At 37.4% G+C, this 18412-nt stretch overlaps 1 protein-coding gene across 10 annotated transcripts in view; it reads right to left on the bottom strand.

Annotated features, from left to right (window-relative positions):
- Positions 1 to 18412, bottom strand: part of TCF12 (transcription factor 12) — a 173895-nt gene that overhangs the window by 105065 nt on the left and 50418 nt on the right. For all 10 annotated transcript variants that reach the window (XM_055715645.1, XM_055715642.1, XM_055715648.1 and 7 more), the window contains exons 5-6: positions 16489 to 16557; positions 5079 to 5181 (exon numbers count right to left, since the gene is read on the bottom strand). In XM_055715645.1, coding sequence (XP_055571620.1) covers positions 5079 to 5181; positions 16489 to 16557 — 172 coding nt within the window. The remainder of the gene's footprint in view (positions 1 to 5078; positions 5182 to 16488; positions 16558 to 18412) is intronic.

The raw sequence follows: 18412 nt of genomic DNA, 5'->3' as shown, positions 1-18412 counted from the left end.
GATTTAAACTTACAGAGAGGCTTCAGCTATTTACCATGTTGCTTCAAAAAATGCCCCAATGTTCATCTTTAAAAACTCTTACCACTCTATCCAAGCCAACTGGTGTGCTTAACTTACTAGTCAAACAATAGATACTACAACAAAAATTACGTAGTAATTTCACTAGTTTGCAAGATGCACCGGCAGAAGCACAGCCATTCTTACAAACCTACACAATCAGGCAATCAAATCAATTAAGTGAACAGTAACTCTAAAATTAGAAGGTACCCTAATCCAGATATTGATCGCTTACTTCTATGATTGATCCACCAAATGAATCTTCAGTTTCACAGCAACGCAAAAGGCTACCTTTGAAAATTCATGGAATTAGGCTTCGAGCATCTCTCCGTTCCTGACGCCCTTGACTTCACACGGCAGTTTCTACCCAGCACATACCTATTAACCACTTGCTACACCAGTGCAAGACAGTTATGCACTAACAGAGGGTAAAATAAATGGTATGTGTATATATATATGTAATCTACTTGCAAACCCTGTCTTGCAAAGCCTGATGACAAACCACCCAAGTGATTGAAGCACGTCAAGTACTACCAACATTAAAGGAAGCCACACTGCAAAAAAAACCCCAAAATGTATTACTCTGCTTTCGCCTATTTTTTTTCAGTCAGGGCAAGAATCAGGCTTACCATTCATATTCACAGTATAAATAGAGTACAAGAAACTATATTTTGATTAACACTTCGAATAATTTATAGCTCTACTCTAACAAGCGTCTACTCTTTCCCTTGTAAATACTGACTGATATGTGTCCTGACTTCCCTGCATTGTCAGGTCCCCTGTACTCTTAATGCTGGCCATAAGAAAACATCATGGCCATACCTAGCATGAAGCAGAAGTTGGTTTGTTAGGAAGAGGAGCATAGTCACCACCTCACTAGGATACTAACAGAGGTGAGTGCTACAACATCAACAGATGATGTGAAACAAACCAGTAACCACAACGCTGCAGTTGGTCTACTGGAGTTACTGAGCAGGTGAGGTCAGGAATCATGAAAACGTTTGGGTTGGAAGAGACCTTAAAGATCACCTAGTTCCAACCCCCCTGCCTCCCCTGCCATGGGCAGGGACCCCTCCCATCAGCCCAGGCCTGCCTCCAGCCCCATCCAGCCTGGCCTTGGGCACTGCCAGGGATGGGGCACCCACAGCTGCTCTGGGCAGCCTGGGCCAGTGCCTCACCACCCTCACAGTGAAGAATTTCTTCCCAATATCTAATTAAATCTCACCTTTTTTAGTTAAAAACTATTACCCCTTGTCCCCTCTACTAAAAAGTCTGTCCACATCTTTCTTACAAGCCCCCTTAAAAAGATGCAAATTACCTAAAATCCTCCATTCCCACACATTCAGAGTTTCTGATTCTGACAGTTTCCAGTTACCTTGGTTGACAGGTCTTCAAATCCTGTGGCTACCTCAGGAACATTCAGAGCTCTACGATTTAACCCAATTAAACTGTAAAGCAACTAGTTAAAGAAACAATGAGAAAATAAGGAAGTATACTTGAAAGTAAACTTGGAAGAATGATATCTCTCTCTCTACTCCAGGGATCGACTGTAACATGGCAAGCTTATGTTCAACTGCCATGTTTTCACTCACTATTGACTAAATTTTTTAAATTACTTTTTATCATGTATAAGCTTGGGCAGTACACAGATGATGAACATTGAGCGCAAGAGCCTTGCCTTTATCCTTTCTGCCTCTTGTGGAAAGACAGACACCAAAATAAATTAAGTCACCCACTTCAAATTTTCAACATGGACCAACAAAAACCCCTTTAGGCTATATTCAAGAAAGATCTGCTTGCTTTCTTCCTGGTAAGCAGCAGTGGAAAAGCTCAGTAGAACAAAGTCCAGGGAACAGCACAACAGAAGACACAATACCACATGCTTGAAGAGTCCTAGCAAAAACTGACCTCTACTTGCAAGTGCAGAGCACTAAAAAGCAGCATAATTACAGAGAAAAGAATCTCATATCCTGTGAATAGTTTTCTAGAATGTAATTAAAACAGAAAGTGTTGAATAAGCAAAGATTATCAAGTCTAAATGGAGTTACAATACCACCAATGTATCTTAGCCTGATTTTTCTACATATCTCTATGGATACCAACAGACTATGCTGGTGCCAAGAGGATTCAGTGGTTTTACTTAAAATACAAGCAACGGCCCGTCTTTTTTTATACTAACAAATCAACAGGATAATTCTGGAATTCATTAGTGAAGAACACTAACCAATCCAACATAATAGCTTTACTTCCTCTGCAAAACACTTCAAAAAAATATCTAAATGAATATGGAAATGCATCTTTCTGTGGCAAATTGTTCATTATTGAATCATTATCAACTCTTGTTAGACAAAATTTTTCTCTTTTGCAACGTACAAGATCATTAAAATGTTTGAGAGCTCCATCATGAAAGACAGTGGCACTTTATAATCCACTATCTCTTCAGGCAAATATGCTTACGGCTGAGCACAATACACAAAATAACAACATACCCTTGACACACAATTCTTTCTTTTAATGGTGCTTTTAAGTGTTGACAGCAATGGTGCAATATGTTGTTGCTCTTTTTTATTTTTTTAAGTACTTTTTAACTATTTCAGAGATGTATTTCACTCACAATAAAATGCTGGGAAGGGATGCACCTCTCAGATCTTCAGCGTGGAACCCCAGATGCTCCATCGCTCCTATCAGCCTAGTGAGATCTTTCCTATAAGCTCATCAAGTTCATATTCTTAGCCTCCCTCTCCTTTGAACCCCTGAAGATCAGACTGATCAATCAATGCATTAAATATCATCTACAGAAACTTATAAAATGAATGTTTTCATTCTGTTTATGGGGACATGCCTACAATTTGATATCTACAAAAAATGTGTAACTTTTTTTTGGTCTAATGACTTAAGAAGAAACCTCATTTTCCTTTTCAACAATAAACAAAAACCCATAGGCACAGATAGTGGTACTGATAGAAAACTACTACTCAATGTTTTTATGTAGCTTTTATCATTCCTCTCTCCAAACTTCCAGCACTAACTTAAAATAATCTGCAAAAATTCATGACGCAAAAGTATGATATACAAAGCTGTATGCTATACTACAACATAAGTAAAATTAAAACAATTTTTTCTTATGACAAGCAAAAAACCACAGGTAGAATACTTTTAAAAGCATACTTTTAAAGTTTTGAGATGTACATTTCTTATACATGCTGAAAGCCTTCTATAATTCTTTGCTGCATATAGAAGGAAATTAAGTACCACTGCTTCAGCAAAATAAAATCCTTAAGAACTGTTAGCCATAAAGCATTACAATACTATTTCAGTTCACAGCTACTTTGGGTAAGTGGCTGACTCACGTACATCTTGCAATTAATTAATTCTTTAGAAAACAATCTCAATAAAGGATTCTTCTCAAATCTGTATTAACGAAGTAATTCTATTATGTCTAACAGAATCATCTAGACATCTCTTCAATAAAAATGAAAAACTAAGAAAATACAGTTGCACCAATTATTTTCTTCATATATTTTAAGGCATATATTGTAAATAAATTGGATGGCTCAATATAAAACCATGAACAAGTAGTTTGCCTTTGGTAATACCAATTTTTAAAAAACATCATGTATTTCTGTAAAATACAGCCAGTATCAGCTACAAAGCCTAAAGCCATTCCGTATGTGCTACTGATCAAAATACTGACAAAACAATTGAAGTAACTTGCATTTTTAGTCTCCTGTATTTACAAAAGGAGAGAACATACTTGCAATGGTATTGGGAGGAAGCTCTATTCTGCTTTATCAAAATAACTAAAGGAAACTACACGCTTTACTGTCCTCAGATACAAGTACCATTTACCAGCTGACTCGTACTCTCTGTAAACAAACACTACAGGGACAGTCATTTTAGTATTACATTTTTTCAGGTTCATATATGAAGGTTTAAACGAAATTCTGTTTTCAGCAGTAGCTGTGCTTTGTCTGCCTCCATTTCAGAGAAAACTGAAGTAGTAAACAAAGACTGAGCAAAGTAGAAAGATTTCCAAAAGAAATTGCAGACCACCAGGATTTGGATTTAGGTAATCCACTTAGATTACCATGGCTGTGTCTTAAAAGGACAATACTGAGATCACAAAATAGGTCATGTCTACAAGACATGTAAGTGAAACAATGTCAAATGTACAAATTCAGAACAGAGTCATCCGAAATTTTAAGACAGAAAAAAAATTTATTTTTTCCTGAGACCATGTATTGCCAAACAATAAATATTCTGAAATCAACATTTTAATGCTCCAAACTGGAACAGGGAGACGAGTTTCAAACAATGCCATCAATAGATTAATGTGTTTTAGGTAACACAAAAGTGCAGACAATAAAGAAAAAGCTTTTAATACCTAAGCCCACAACCTAATACACATTTTGCTTGGTTTTTTTCCAGTTTCAAAAGCAGCAAACGTTGGACACCTGCAGGCCTGGAAACAATAACAGTATCTGCCCAGCAAAACAAGAGTTTGCATTTGTTTCTTAGAAGTGACAACACTTCTAATACCACAAGTATCAAAGAAATTAGCAAATTAAGAGGCAAGCCCTCAAATTATTATCTGAAGAAATGCCTGTAGTAAATTGTCAGGTAGTTCAGGAACTGATAGTGTTAAGAAAAAAAGTATTTTTTTTTAAATACACAAGTTTAAAATTGCTGTAGATGTCTTCTCAGCAAAACTTAAGGAAAATTCACTTTAAAATAATTTAGAATTTACAAGAGAAATGTAAAAATTGAAACAAAATGTATCAGTTCCCAAGATCAAATTGAGAAAAATCTAGGTGGTTCCTTCTTCTCAAAAGTCCTGGACAAGAGCCTTTATGAGGAAATCACCCAACATTAAAAAATTTCAATAGGAAAGTCAGTGTTGCTATGAGAAACAGAGCAACTTCCAGATGCTTGACATGTCAGGCCTAGACAAGGGAATGAAAAATGTCTCTTTCTGACCGAAGAGGCTTTGGGGGGATACTCGTAAAGAATTACCTACTTACCCATCAGATTTGAGTTCATGAAAGGTGTCGGGGACAATCCTTCATGGGGCCCTAATCGACTGTCATTCAAGTGATCACTGTAATGAGGACTGTCTGCAAAACCCTAGAGAAAAAAAAAAGACCAGAGTATTAAACAGATTATTTGGCAGCCCTGCTAATTGAGTGTAATGACACTTTCCTAATTAAATGTGCTGAGTCACAATTGGTCATTAATCACAAAAGTTGGCTTTCAGGTCTATCTGACAGAAATTACTCCCTGCCCACATTTTACTTTCTTCCCTTCTTTTATTTCTCCCCCATCAAAAAGGAACCACATAATTTCTTAATAATCTGTGTCCTCATGGACAATATTTCTAAAAGTTGAATAATAGTGAGATATTTTGATATTTTAATCCTCTTAGTGTTAAGTCACTAACCACAGAGTGTAAAATTCGTCTGAAGAACTTGCAACTGTTTTTTGCGTTGTGGTTTTCTTTTCCCCTTAAGGTTTCTGTTTGCATTAATAACAACACAGTAAAAGGGACAGGAAGAGTCACTGACATTAGGAAAAATGTTAGTGCAAACGAGAAGAAGAAATTCCATTTCCCCTTGCAGCCTGCTATTAATGTACAGATTAACAGGCATTTTGACACTATCACATTACTGAACAGCACAGCTCGCTGACAAAAGGTTTACTTCCAAACGATGATTAAACAAACAACTCTGGCATCCGATTTGCAAACAAGCACTCAAACTGAAATACTGTTTTGCACTTTTCTAGCATTAGTACAGCCAACTTAGCAGGCCTTGAAATGACCCTTACCCAGCCAGGAAACACTGGCTTATTGAAAGTTTTCACCAAAGGTATTGAGAGACAGAAAACACAGAAGCCCTAGGATGCACAATATTATTTGATTAACCCAATTACTTAAAATTCTCTTTTGTACCTTTCAGAACGCCTTCAGCTTTTCCATATAAAGGTGGTAATACGATATTTATCAATCAGACTGATCAGATGTGCACTGAATCACTTATTCTGTACCAAAACATGACAGACCTGGCACTCAAAACTGCACCTCCTTTGTAGCCAAAGTTTTGAAAAACACTTTGTAAACTTTATCTTACAATTCCCTCTTATTTCCTTCTGTAAGTCTGGTAGAGAGAAATCAAAAGCTCAGGCCTAATTAAGGGGGGGGGGTGGGGGGGGAAATTGTTCACAGCTACCAGAAACCATCCGAAGTGCCCTGGGACTATAAAATCATCAATCACTGAACATTTATCATTTTTTTTCAAGACTGCAGGCTCACGTTCAAGACAGCATTAATGGGGCTGAAACAGGCCTCACTATCTTTGCAGGCGTGCTGTCAGTTCTACCAGAGGGCTAGTAACTGAGGGGTAAATAACTGTCAGATCCCTACCGCTGCTTATGGATGCGTGTCACAACTCTGGCTGCTATTCTGCTTTAAAAGTAATCTTCTGGGAGTCCCAACTCCCAAATGAATCTTTGGCTGACTTTATCTACTTAAGAATCGGCGATACACATGTGATAGGCATTCAGAAACAGTCTTAGTGACATTTACAACTTGGTTATGACCACAAGGGTGTCCTCTGGTAACCATGACCTAGCCCCGTCTGTCAGACAAGCAGCATGTAGCAGCAGCTGCCGAGGAAATGGAGTGGCTCCTAGCTAAGGTCACCACATGTGGTTTATTTTTATGCTGAAATGAAACAAAAAAGAAATTAAGTCTGCTGAATAAAGAAACAAAAAATTCGCAAAACTAGGACCAAAAAAAGTAAAGCTTTTAAGTAGGTGGGTTCCTACTGGGTGCTCTGCTTGCACTCTTTATTGTGGTGGGGGCTTTTCAAGCCTTTTTTCCTAAAACAATACTTCAACTATATTTTAATTTTTAAAGAAAAAAAAACTCGGAAGGATGTTATCAGTGATAAACCAGAATCCATCTCAGACATTCAGAAAGTGATGTCTAGGTGAGCCCCAGAAACTGAAACGTTCAAGCGATCTTTATTTACAAAGTAAATAAATATATATATACTGAAAATATAACAGGAGTAAGACTGATTTCATACACAGTTACACATCATGCAACACAATCTACCTAATGCACAGGAGTAATACCACTTCTCCCCAAGTTAATATCACACATCCCCCCTCAAAATAGACGAACTGTAGAACTCTGTCAGTAGGTTACACAGCAAGGAATGTTCTCCCTTCTACTACCAGAATTCCTTCAAATAATCCTTTACATCATGTTCTTGTCATATACCCTCCCAGTTTCCCAGAATGCACTCACATCCAATTACCACAGCATCAAAGTTATGTTTCTACACCACTAGACAAATCAACTACTTCATCTGAAAAATGCTCCAAGAAATCCTCCGCAACACTGAAGCCATAGAAAACAGACCGTTTACTCTACAGGGGAAATGTGCTAGGGCATATGCAAACACTTCAGAGAGAATTGGGGGTTTTTTCTGTACTCCAATTCCTAACTAAAATTGATTCTGTCAGGCATTTCTTCCTTTGTCACGCATTATAGAATTTACACTTGTGCAAAGCCTAACCTCTCTCAGCCTCCATCTACAGCGGACCTACGTAAAGAGGTCTTAAATCGTCCACCATCCTTGACACCAGTTATTCCGAATTTTAGTAATGAATTATGGATTATTAACTCAAACAGCAGAGTTTTGTTCGGGATTAGAAACCCCAGGCCATTCCCACATGTAACTCACACTAAATGAATACGAAGTAACTAGAAACACATGCAGTTTTAACAAACTTTTTTTGCACTTCACAAAAGCAAATTAAGCAAAATCAGAAGAGCTCTAAGGACAATCATTTAAATTACACAAAGTTATTTCAGAGCATTCTTCACTTTTAAGCTGTACTTCAAATAAAATTGCATCCCTGATACCATTCCTTGCTTTTACATCTGTATTGTTAACTTACACAATAAACAGCATAAATGTCTACCAGGAGGGGTTGTAATCAATCATAGATGAAAATCTTTACAAGCTTCCAATAGCTTCTGAAAAGCTACTGGAAGCTTCTAGTCATACAATCAAGGCTTAAAAATGTATTTAAGAAATACGATAGTGCAAATTGACAACATATGTTTACTGCTTACAGAATGCAGTCGAGAGCCTTGGAAAGTCTGTCTACACCACCAATAAAGGATAGCGGTTTATTAAAATGTACATCCCACCTGTGAGTGACAAAGAAAATACTATCACCTGGCATCTGAACTTAGCCCTCCTCACAAAAGCAAAAAAGGTGGAAGTGGGGATAAATTTCTATTACAGACCCCTGTCGAATTTATGTTTTAAAGAAGACCCAATAATATATACTGTCAAATTTCATTCCTTCTTTCTGAGAAAGGAAGGAAATTCCAGTTTACAGCAGTTTTGAAGACTACTATCCAAAAGGGAACTCACTCCATCATAGCAAGATTGATACAGGCTCCAAGCAGACGCAGGAGCTAATTAATTAGGCCAAAAGCTAATTTTTGGGAAGAACTTTTGGGAAGAACTCTTCAAGGATACATACCCTGAGCTGACTCTACTGGAACAGGCTGGGGATGTCATTCTTCAGACTACAAGTGGGCTTCCAAAGCCCTTGGGAGGATTGCTACCTACTGTTACCTGCGAGGCAGGTCTGACACAGAAAGGCTGGAAGGAGACACCCCATGCTGAGCACACATCCCCGTTTCTGCCACCTTTGCTCCCCAGCAAACACACCAGTGGATTAGCATGCCGAGGGCACTGTCTGAGTATTTAGCAACTGGCAAAAAGTCTGCAAAACAGGAGTTACTGGACAATATATTTTTTGCCTGTTTGAGCACCCTATTCTGAAGCAACTGCAGATAGCTCAGGGCATTTTTCTGTTTACAGAAAGAAAACTGGTTTTGAACATGGTTAGCTGCCATAGCTATAAACAGAAAACCATCTTGTTGGTTCCAACCTCTTACATAGTTACTACAAATGCAAGCTTTAGCCTTCCCGAAGGCAAGCAAAACTTTTCTTCCTATATTGTTATAGCCACAATAAAGTCTAATGGGGGCTAGCTGTTCCCTTCCAGCATTTTGTAACGTTGCCACTGCCCATTTTGCAACAGGCCTTTCCCTGGATTTTCAGTCTCACTGCATCTTTGTGATCAGAAAGATAGTCAAATACATCTACATGGAAAAGCAACAAGTGTTGTCTACTTACAGTACCTATCACAAAACAGAGCTGAAAAACTCTACTAATCAGTGCTGCAATTTAACTGAGCAGTGAAGGCACTCTCAACATTGAATGCTCTAACATTTTATTCATTTTTCAGGTATTTAATTGAATTAGAGTGATGTTCTCTAAGCATTCCAATAAATTAAGTCCATCAATATAAAAAACAAACAAACAAACAACAGCTGCAATAGTTTTCATTTCTACCTCTTCTGGGTAAGATGCCCCAAGTGTCCAGGTGATTTAGGCTTTACCTGTATCAGGAAGATTTCCTGTGCACAGGTATGTTAACACAGCCAAACCAATTAAAACTCTGAGATTATTCACAAAACCATAAGTAGTTGCATACAGGACACCTGAAATTTATTGTACAGAATGTATTAGTCTATAAGACCTGGAAGAGGAAAGGGGGGGGGGGGGGACGGGGACCAACAGAGAAAACACACTCCTTAGTAGGCATGTTTATCCTACGAAACCCTAAGAGAAGGCCTGACACAATGAGTCAATGCCTCATTTTACAAAATAAAATGGTATTTTGCCTCCTAACATTCAATGTCTTTCAGTGACCGTTAATGTTCTGACGTTTTGGTTTAAGTCAGTCACAGAACTCACCTAAGAACAAGCTAAGAAGTCTCCCCAGCTCACTGTTCCTACCCCTTTTCACTGCACTGGTTCTATGGCTTCTGTAGGATTCATCCTCTCCCTTTTTGCTTCCACTTCAAAAACAGAACTATTGTCCCTTAGTAATCATTTTCTGAAATCACACCAAGATTTGTCCATGCGTAAGCAAAACTGTACTCCTGACCCTAACTCAAGTGGTGGATTTTTTGGTTTTGATTTTTAAATAAGCACAACATCCTAGTTCCACTTCAGGGTAAAATTTGAGAACTGAAGGAGACACTGTACAGTTAACTACTCCTCAGCAGTTTATTTGTTCAAGTCCACTAAAGTAGAAAAAACAGGTTTGTTACCTTTATTCCTCCTCTCTTATCCCCAAGCTGTCTCCTACACAAGTCCCTGGCAATAGAGCAAAATTAGACCCAGTTGTGGCTCATAACCAAGCTGCCAGATCAATACATGCGTATTTGCATGTTAGCCACTTAAAATATAGCTCAATTATCGCCTTTAAACTTAAGTCATTAAAATTCCACTAAAATGAATGGTTGACTTCGTAGTTTGACATGGCTACAGACCGAAAGATTAAATTTAATGAATGCTGCTTCCGATTCCTTGAGTTTTATAGTTTGGCTCACCTTAACTAACAAATATTAATTGTTTAAAACTCAGGAATACTCAGCTCCCTTCTAAGCTAAATTTGGCTATGATCATACAGATCAGGCAAAAGTCGTCTAAATGACTAATGTATAAATGAATGACAGTGAATCTACTGCTGGAATTCACTTTATTTTGGATTATCTGCCACCCCAAACTAACCTGAGAGTTCTAAAGACGAGAGGGGAAAAAACACAAGGAGGGGGAAGTGGGAGAGAAAGCGAGACGCAGAGACAGCGAAAGACAGACGGACAGACCCAGAGAGGCTGACTGACGGGGAATGTCACGGACTTCAGATTAGACAAGAGGCTCTGAGCAACAGCCACACCAAGGTGTTCTATCTAATTTAAAATATTATGGATTATGTGATCATGTATGTTTCCAGAAATAAACAATCATTTTGTTTTGAAAAGAGTATTTTCAGTTATTGAACCTACCTATTTGTCAATGGCCTAAAGGAAAGACTACAGAACCAAACCCTGTCTGGGTCTACTGAACGCACAGGTCAGGAAGAACCTTGCAAAAATTAAGGTAAACTAAAAATAAATCCAGAGAAGAGTACTCTTCCTTTTTGCCTTGAGGATCACCTGCACTAAATTTAGTTATCTTAACCCAACACCAATAAACATCACATTGTCACAAGTCATGGTACAGCTCCAGTTAAAATCACAAACAGTCTTGTAGCAAACTATTAGTTGCGAACAATGTGGTTTCCAAACGATGACCAAAATGATTTTATAAAGCATTCACCTGAGAAGAACAGGGAAAGGCACAGCAAGACAGCAAAATACGTACATTCTCAAGTATACGTCTGACAAAAAAGGTACTAAAGAAGCACAGAGATTCATATGGATGTATTTTTAGCATTGTCTAGTGTTTTTAAGTAAAGTACTTCATAAAATTTGAACAATTTTAAGTCAGAAAATACAGAACTTGCAATCAACTCTACAAGAACAAATCAAGTTAAGTCTCAAAACTTACTTTCAAATTATTTATACACAGACTATTAGCTCAGATATTGCAATAGCAACTATACCTGACCACATTTTATAATTCTGTGGACCAGAGAGATGTGCACAAAGACTCTTCTGTGAGAGAATGGGAAATTACAGAATAAGTCAGTTTGTGGCTGAACATAATCAATCAACAATGTATAAACCTTCTATGCAGAAAAAAAAAAAAAAAAAAACACCCAACCAACAGGCATTATGATCAAAAACTAAAATGAAGAGCAGCTACTTCACCAGATCTTTTCTAACACAGCCAATAATAAACACATCCAACAACCTGCTTTTCTCTGGTCTAACTCCACCAACATCCTCCATAAGGAAAACACACCAGTGTCTCACAGGTCAAACAGAAAATTACCTTAACTGTCTAAACAAGGAAAAATGCCAGAGGCAGGGAACGGAGCAGACAGACCATGATGGGAAACGCCACACACTCCTTAGACCATTCCATCCATATTGCTATCAATTGCCTGCTGAAATCCAAATGCTAAGAGACCAAACTGAAGATCTGTCTGCCGTGCCAGGGAACAAAAACCTCTTCCCTCCACACACACACATGCTGTCTCCCAGCCTGCTGAGAACAGCCAGTACTTCAACCCCATCTCACTGTATTGTGCCAGAAACTTGTATAATACTTATTAAATAGAGAAATGAATGCAATTAGCCAATGGAGACCACCCAACTGCACCAGAAACAAGGAGCTGTACAATTTCTAGTTTTAATTTTGATTCCTTTTCACTATCAGGAAGCTTTAATATTCCACAACAACATCCTAAAAACAGAAATATAGCTTTATACATGATTGGGTCACCAGCTACACGGGAGGCAGGGGAAAAAAAAAAAAAAAAAAAATGTCACTACCCCAGATCTCAGGTATTATTGGGAAAAGTCAAGAGAGCTTTCACAAGCACCCTCCAAGTGTCACCATAAGTCACGTACTTTGTAACAGAGCTCTGGAAATATTCATTAGCTTATTTCCAAATATCAAGTTGAAATAGATGACAGCTACCTGTGCAGGAATGGAATAAGAACAACTGAAAACATAGTTTGTTTATTTACTTTTAAACTAGCAGAGCTTGGGAAGGAGAAAGGGGACTTAACACATGAACAAGGAATCTGTTTTGAAATAATCACCATTTTTGCCAGTTCTAAATCCATTTACAGGAAGTTAAGTTAGTGAATGATGAATCTCATTTTAAATAGCTAAACCCAATGGTCAATTACAGCTCTCAACTCTGGTGAGGCAAATACAAACATGATATGTAATGGGACAATTTCCTGGCCACATAGAAAATTAATTTGTGAACAGGTTCCAATGCCAATTTCAATATGATAGGTAGTTGCAATAAAAACGAAAACAAACAACTCCCCCCAAAAAACCAACAAGCTTCTCCAATGCAGCTCACATGACTGAAACCAGATTTTTCTAGCTCTTATCTAAGCTATAAACCAGGAAATAAAATAATACAGGTACAGCCACAGCCAACATACTAACAATAAATGCTCAAAGACAACACTTAAAAACCTAACTAAAGCATTCAGAACTTGCTTTGAAAAGTGCTGTCCATAAATCAAATTACAAAGTAAGTTGAATTTGAGAAAAAGAGTCCTGTGCACTGAATATAGGATATTTAATTTTTGCTTAGATTTCACACTGAATCATCTGCTTGCTTATAGAGTACATCAGAAAAAGCAAATAACCAGCAGAAGAACCACCAAACAACCTCCCTCCCCCGCAAAAAAAACCAACAGAGGACAAAAAGGACACAAATACAACAGACTTGATAACACTTACTGTATTTCTGTGTCCCTCTTGTCTTGTTTTGCTATTTAACAGCCTCCTTTCTTGTTATGTACCTGAGATTAAGAGGTATAAAATACTATTTCAAAACCTGCTATCTCATTACTATTTTTTGACTTCTTTGCAAATTAAAAGTGCTACTGGTGGTAGGGGGGGAAGAATAGTTTGGGCATATAGTATTTCAGGTTCCAACTCATGTCTGAGTATTTTAGGTACAATAGAGGGCATAGCCTGTTGACTGATGCTATAAACCCATCTAAATCTAGCAGTGGTATCATGATCAGTTCAACTCTGGCTTCAAGCAGATACATAGCAGAGTTATGTAAATGAAAAGGAGGATAACTGCATACTCAGTGCTGAAGCTAGATTCTATGCTAAATCAGGTCAAAATGTACACTCACAGCTTTTAGTGCAATATACATGCTGAAAGATAATTAAAACACCCACAACTTCAGATTTTGGAAGAAAAATACCTCCGCTAATTTATGCTACATTTTTATCAGTAAAAATTATTATGTGTCTATATATATATAAAGGCTATCCACTAAGGAAGTGTCTTACAAAAACTATTTTTAGATTTGCTTGATTTGGAGACAGCAATCTAAACAGATGAAAAACTAACTTATGCCTTTTATTGCAAAGACATGTTGCAACAAAATCAAAACAATGAAAGAAAACCTCATGGAGCATTATTCTTCATGGAATAAAAGCAATCATTAACCACACTGCAATAAAAACTATGGTAGAAAAATACTTAATTAAAAGACAACGTTTATCCCCAAAAAAGCAATTATAGCAATTTGTTGCTAGGTTATGAGTAAAAATTATAACTCCCAAATAAAGCAGGAAAGCTAAAAACTTCGGAATCATCTCACAACAGGAAGACAAAACTTTCAAGTGCAATACGTTATTGTGCAGCAAACACGCTACTTGGGAATTTGCCTCGAAGAGCTCAGCAGAGCAAGGCTTTCAAAAAGCTGCTTTACAGTCCTCTGCAACATACACGAAGAGCTAGCTACCCTTCTAATGCAAGGGATTATGAACACATGCAAAAATATCTCTAGCTGTATATCACTCAGATAACGGAGGGACCTACATTCACTAACCAGAAGATATTCACTGGAAAACCACCACTGTTGCACACACAGAAGAAAAAGCAAGATTGTAAAGTTGGGGGGGGTGGGGAGGGAACAAGCACAAGAGATTGAATATTTTGACACAGTATTGTATATGGACTTCAGTATCATCATTCCAGAGTAAAGGAGACCATCAGCATTTTATAGAATTCCACTGACTTGCGAATAACCACGATTTCTGAATTACTACTGTAGAAATAAAGCTTTCCTATTTTTTCTCCCTCCCCCGATATATTTTCAAATTATTCATTTTTCTATCACAACATTTGGCCTATGCAACAGAGATTTTGCACACACACATCACTCATGTCTCAATTTGTACCTCTTCACAAATTTCAGATCGCCACAGCCAATTCTAACACAAATACCCACTGGTCTCTCAGGGTTAGAATGCTATTTAACATTACTAGGTAATGAAAAAATATGGCTCATACAAGGTTCTCTCAAGCCTGCAGTGATTCTCAGCCTTCCATGTTAGTTCAAAATACTTATTGTCTAAGAATATTTTAGGTTTCAGTACAGTATTACCAGAGACTCTTGAAATAAACTGCTATGGGAAACAAGAGAAGGATCTTTTGTGAATTAATTATTGATTAAAATACATAAACACCCTGTCCCAAGCACAGGAATATACATCCAATTTTCACAATGAAAAGAAGTTAACCAATGTGTTTTCCCCACTTCCCAAAAAACTGCATTCAGACCAACGTTCTTCAACAATTCCATAAATAAATCATAAAAAGTGGTTGACCAAAGACATAATAAAGTTTGCTGATAACAAAAAAGTTTAAAAATAGTCCTAGCTAAATGTTACCGCAGAGTTGCAAAGCAAGTTCTCCATGAAATTGGCAGTAAAACAGCAAATAAATTTTGGTGTAAATAAATACAAAAGAAACGTTAAAAACCAGCTCAATGGCATAACAATGTGGTAACTAGTATACAATGTAAGAAAAAATATTTTTCTACACAGTTTTTGAAACAATATCACTTTAGAGTTCAGTAACAGTCAAAAAATGCACTTCATAATGAGTAAGAAAGGAACAGAGAATGAAAGTGTCATTAAGTCATGCGTAAATTGATGGTATACCCTCATCTTGACTAGTGCATGCAGCCATAATCACCCTAACTCTTAAGTTACACAGAAGCAGCAGAAAGATTCAAAGAACAGCACCAAGAAATAACCACAGGTTAGGAAAAGTTACCATACAAGCAAAGACACATAGATTACAATTCTTCAACTTGGTTGACGAGAGACGTTGAAGAGGCATGTAAAATAAAGATGCTGGGGGAGGGAGGGGAACATCACCAAAAAAACAGAATTCTAAAGTACATCAGTAACAACCAATCATTACTATTCAGAACACAGGACCATGGTAATCAGCATACTTAAAGACAAAAACATCAGTATTTTGCCACACAATGCTTGTAATTGTTGCCAAAACTGTAATCAAAGTCCGAAAAATTAATGACTTGCAGAGAACGTGTCCACCAACAGCTCTAAGAACAATGTCCAAAAGATCGGCTCTGTCCAGGAAATCTCGGGAGGGCCTAAGTGCTGGGCTTTGCTGGGAATGTACAACAGTAAAGGTGCCAAAATATTTGCCCTATACTTACACTTCCCTTAAGCAGCATTGCTGGACATGATCACACCACCTATAGGGACCCAAACAGACCTTCGGCAAGAGTTAGGAGAGGAAGACCTCCTTTAGCCAGCCTTCCACCATCTATCTTCATTAGCCTTTAACAGTTATGTAATTAACTAGCACCAAATTCCAATTCTATTGAATTGAAAACTGATCGTCTTTACATGCCTTTAGAAATTCCAGCCAACACTGAGCCAACAATTCAAATTCTTAAATCATTTTGTCACTGTATTGTGACTTTTAAAGGAAAACTCCAGTAGTAGGCTGCACTCAGGTTTAAGAAAAAAAACAAAAACATAAAAATACACAAAAGATAAAAAGAATAAATGGTACCTCTTGAGGTTTCAATTTTTCCATATCTGTGGAAAGGTCTGAACTTTTTCCATGAAGACTGCCATTTTCCTGTGAACACGCAAGTAGTAAGAACTATTAGGACAACAACATTCTACATTGAAATTGGGGGTGGGGGGTGGGAAGGGAAAGCACTTGATTTTGAAGTTAAAGTTGAACATTTAAGACTATTATAATTTATTTGAAACTCTGTTAATCACCTCAAAGAATAACCTAGAATGTAAAAGGCTAAGTGTATCATTTGCGCTGCCTCCGGAGAAGCTGATCTATATTCTTACAACACAGACCCACACACTCATTTTAGCTCTTCCTCAGTCATCTGATCTGGCAGCATATGAAATTGCAGTTAGAACTTATCTTTACTCAAATTTCTGAGGCAGTCATGTGTCTCATTAGTTGGAAAAAAAAAAAAAAAAAAAACCCGAAAAAATTAAGACCATACATCTTACCCAAAATTTATGCATGCAAACTTGATTTAGACTGGTAAATGGAGTCCAGTGCTTTTTCAGTAATTTCAGTGCAGAAGAGAACTTCGTTTGTGATATATTTTTGGAGAACATAGCCATGGGATGAATTAATCTGTGCTTCTTAACCGTTACCAGTGCTATATACAGATTGTATGCATTTCTAGTGTTTATCATGTTTTGGGGGGAAACATAGGAATGGAGTTTTCTTGTAAGAGGAATTCAGGGTTTTTTTTGAAAAAAAAAAGAAAAACAACAACCACACAACAAACAACTGTTGTCATTTAAATTATATCCCAGAAAAGCATTCTTTATTGCTTCATGCAGGGCCCCTACAAAAAGCTGGCTTTTCTTCCCCTCCCACTATGCAACTTTTAGGTGTATTGAAGACCTGGGCTGAGATCTACTATGAATAACAGATTCATAAAATTCGGCCAAACCTTCCGAATTCCTTTAGATAGTGACTTCACACTGATTCTGCAGAACACCCACGCTGACCCTGTGGGACAGGCCTACCTTATTCCTCACTGCATGAAGCTGATACACTAGGTAAAACCAAGGAGACACAGGTGTGCTATAATCTTTCAAAGCCCAGCACCAGAGGCTGATGCCTCCTGAGACACCCCAAGAACACGAGGCTTCCCAGTAAAACCAGCGTCTACCACCTGGTCAGTGATCCTGAACTGCTGCTGTGCTGATGCTTCAGGGCTGCGGGGCCAACAGCTCACAACTCTAAGCGGACCCCACGGAGAAATGTTACGAACAGTCTGATGTCACCTTCTCTGCCAACATGAGACTGGCTCTTAAATTGATATCATTTAGCAGGTTTTCCAAAAAAAAGTTAGTGTAGGAAAACATTTGTAAAAATACTTAATTATAATAATCTTTCACTAGAATTTAGGACTATTGGGGTGTTTTCCCCCTCATAAGATTTCTGCTGCCTTTAAACAAACAAAAAAAAAAAAAAAAATGAATCATCTGTTGAAGTGAAGAAAACTTTACCACCTCAACACTATGGGAACAAACTTTAAAAAAAAAAAAAAAAAAAAAGAGAAGGCAAAACATACAAAACATTGTTTTGGGAGACAAAAGTAAGAGGTGAAACTGATTAGTTCATTTTCAGTTTATAAATCGGGGAAGTTTTTATGCACGTGTTCAGTCTTCTCTAAATTTTATACTGATGTACATAAAACCATGCTATAAAATCATTACATTCAGCCACAAATAGAAATAGGGAAATAAATTTACATGTCAGTATTTTCGAACTCTCTAACTTTAAAAAAAAATAATCAGACAGCATTAACTGCCAGTTCTCTAAAATACTGCATTATAACATATTTAACTTGAATTAAGAAAGACTTGCTAAAACAGTATGTTCCAGTTTAAACAAAATGGAACATATTTTCTTAAAAAAAAGCAAACACAAAAGAACCCCATCACAA

The sequence above is a fragment of the Falco cherrug genome, chromosome 7 (assembly GCF_023634085.1).
Source record: "Falco cherrug isolate bFalChe1 chromosome 7, bFalChe1.pri, whole genome shotgun sequence".
Classification (NCBI taxonomy): Eukaryota; Metazoa; Chordata; class Aves; order Falconiformes; family Falconidae; genus Falco; species Falco cherrug.
This window is presented reverse-complemented; position numbering and strand designations above follow the sequence as displayed.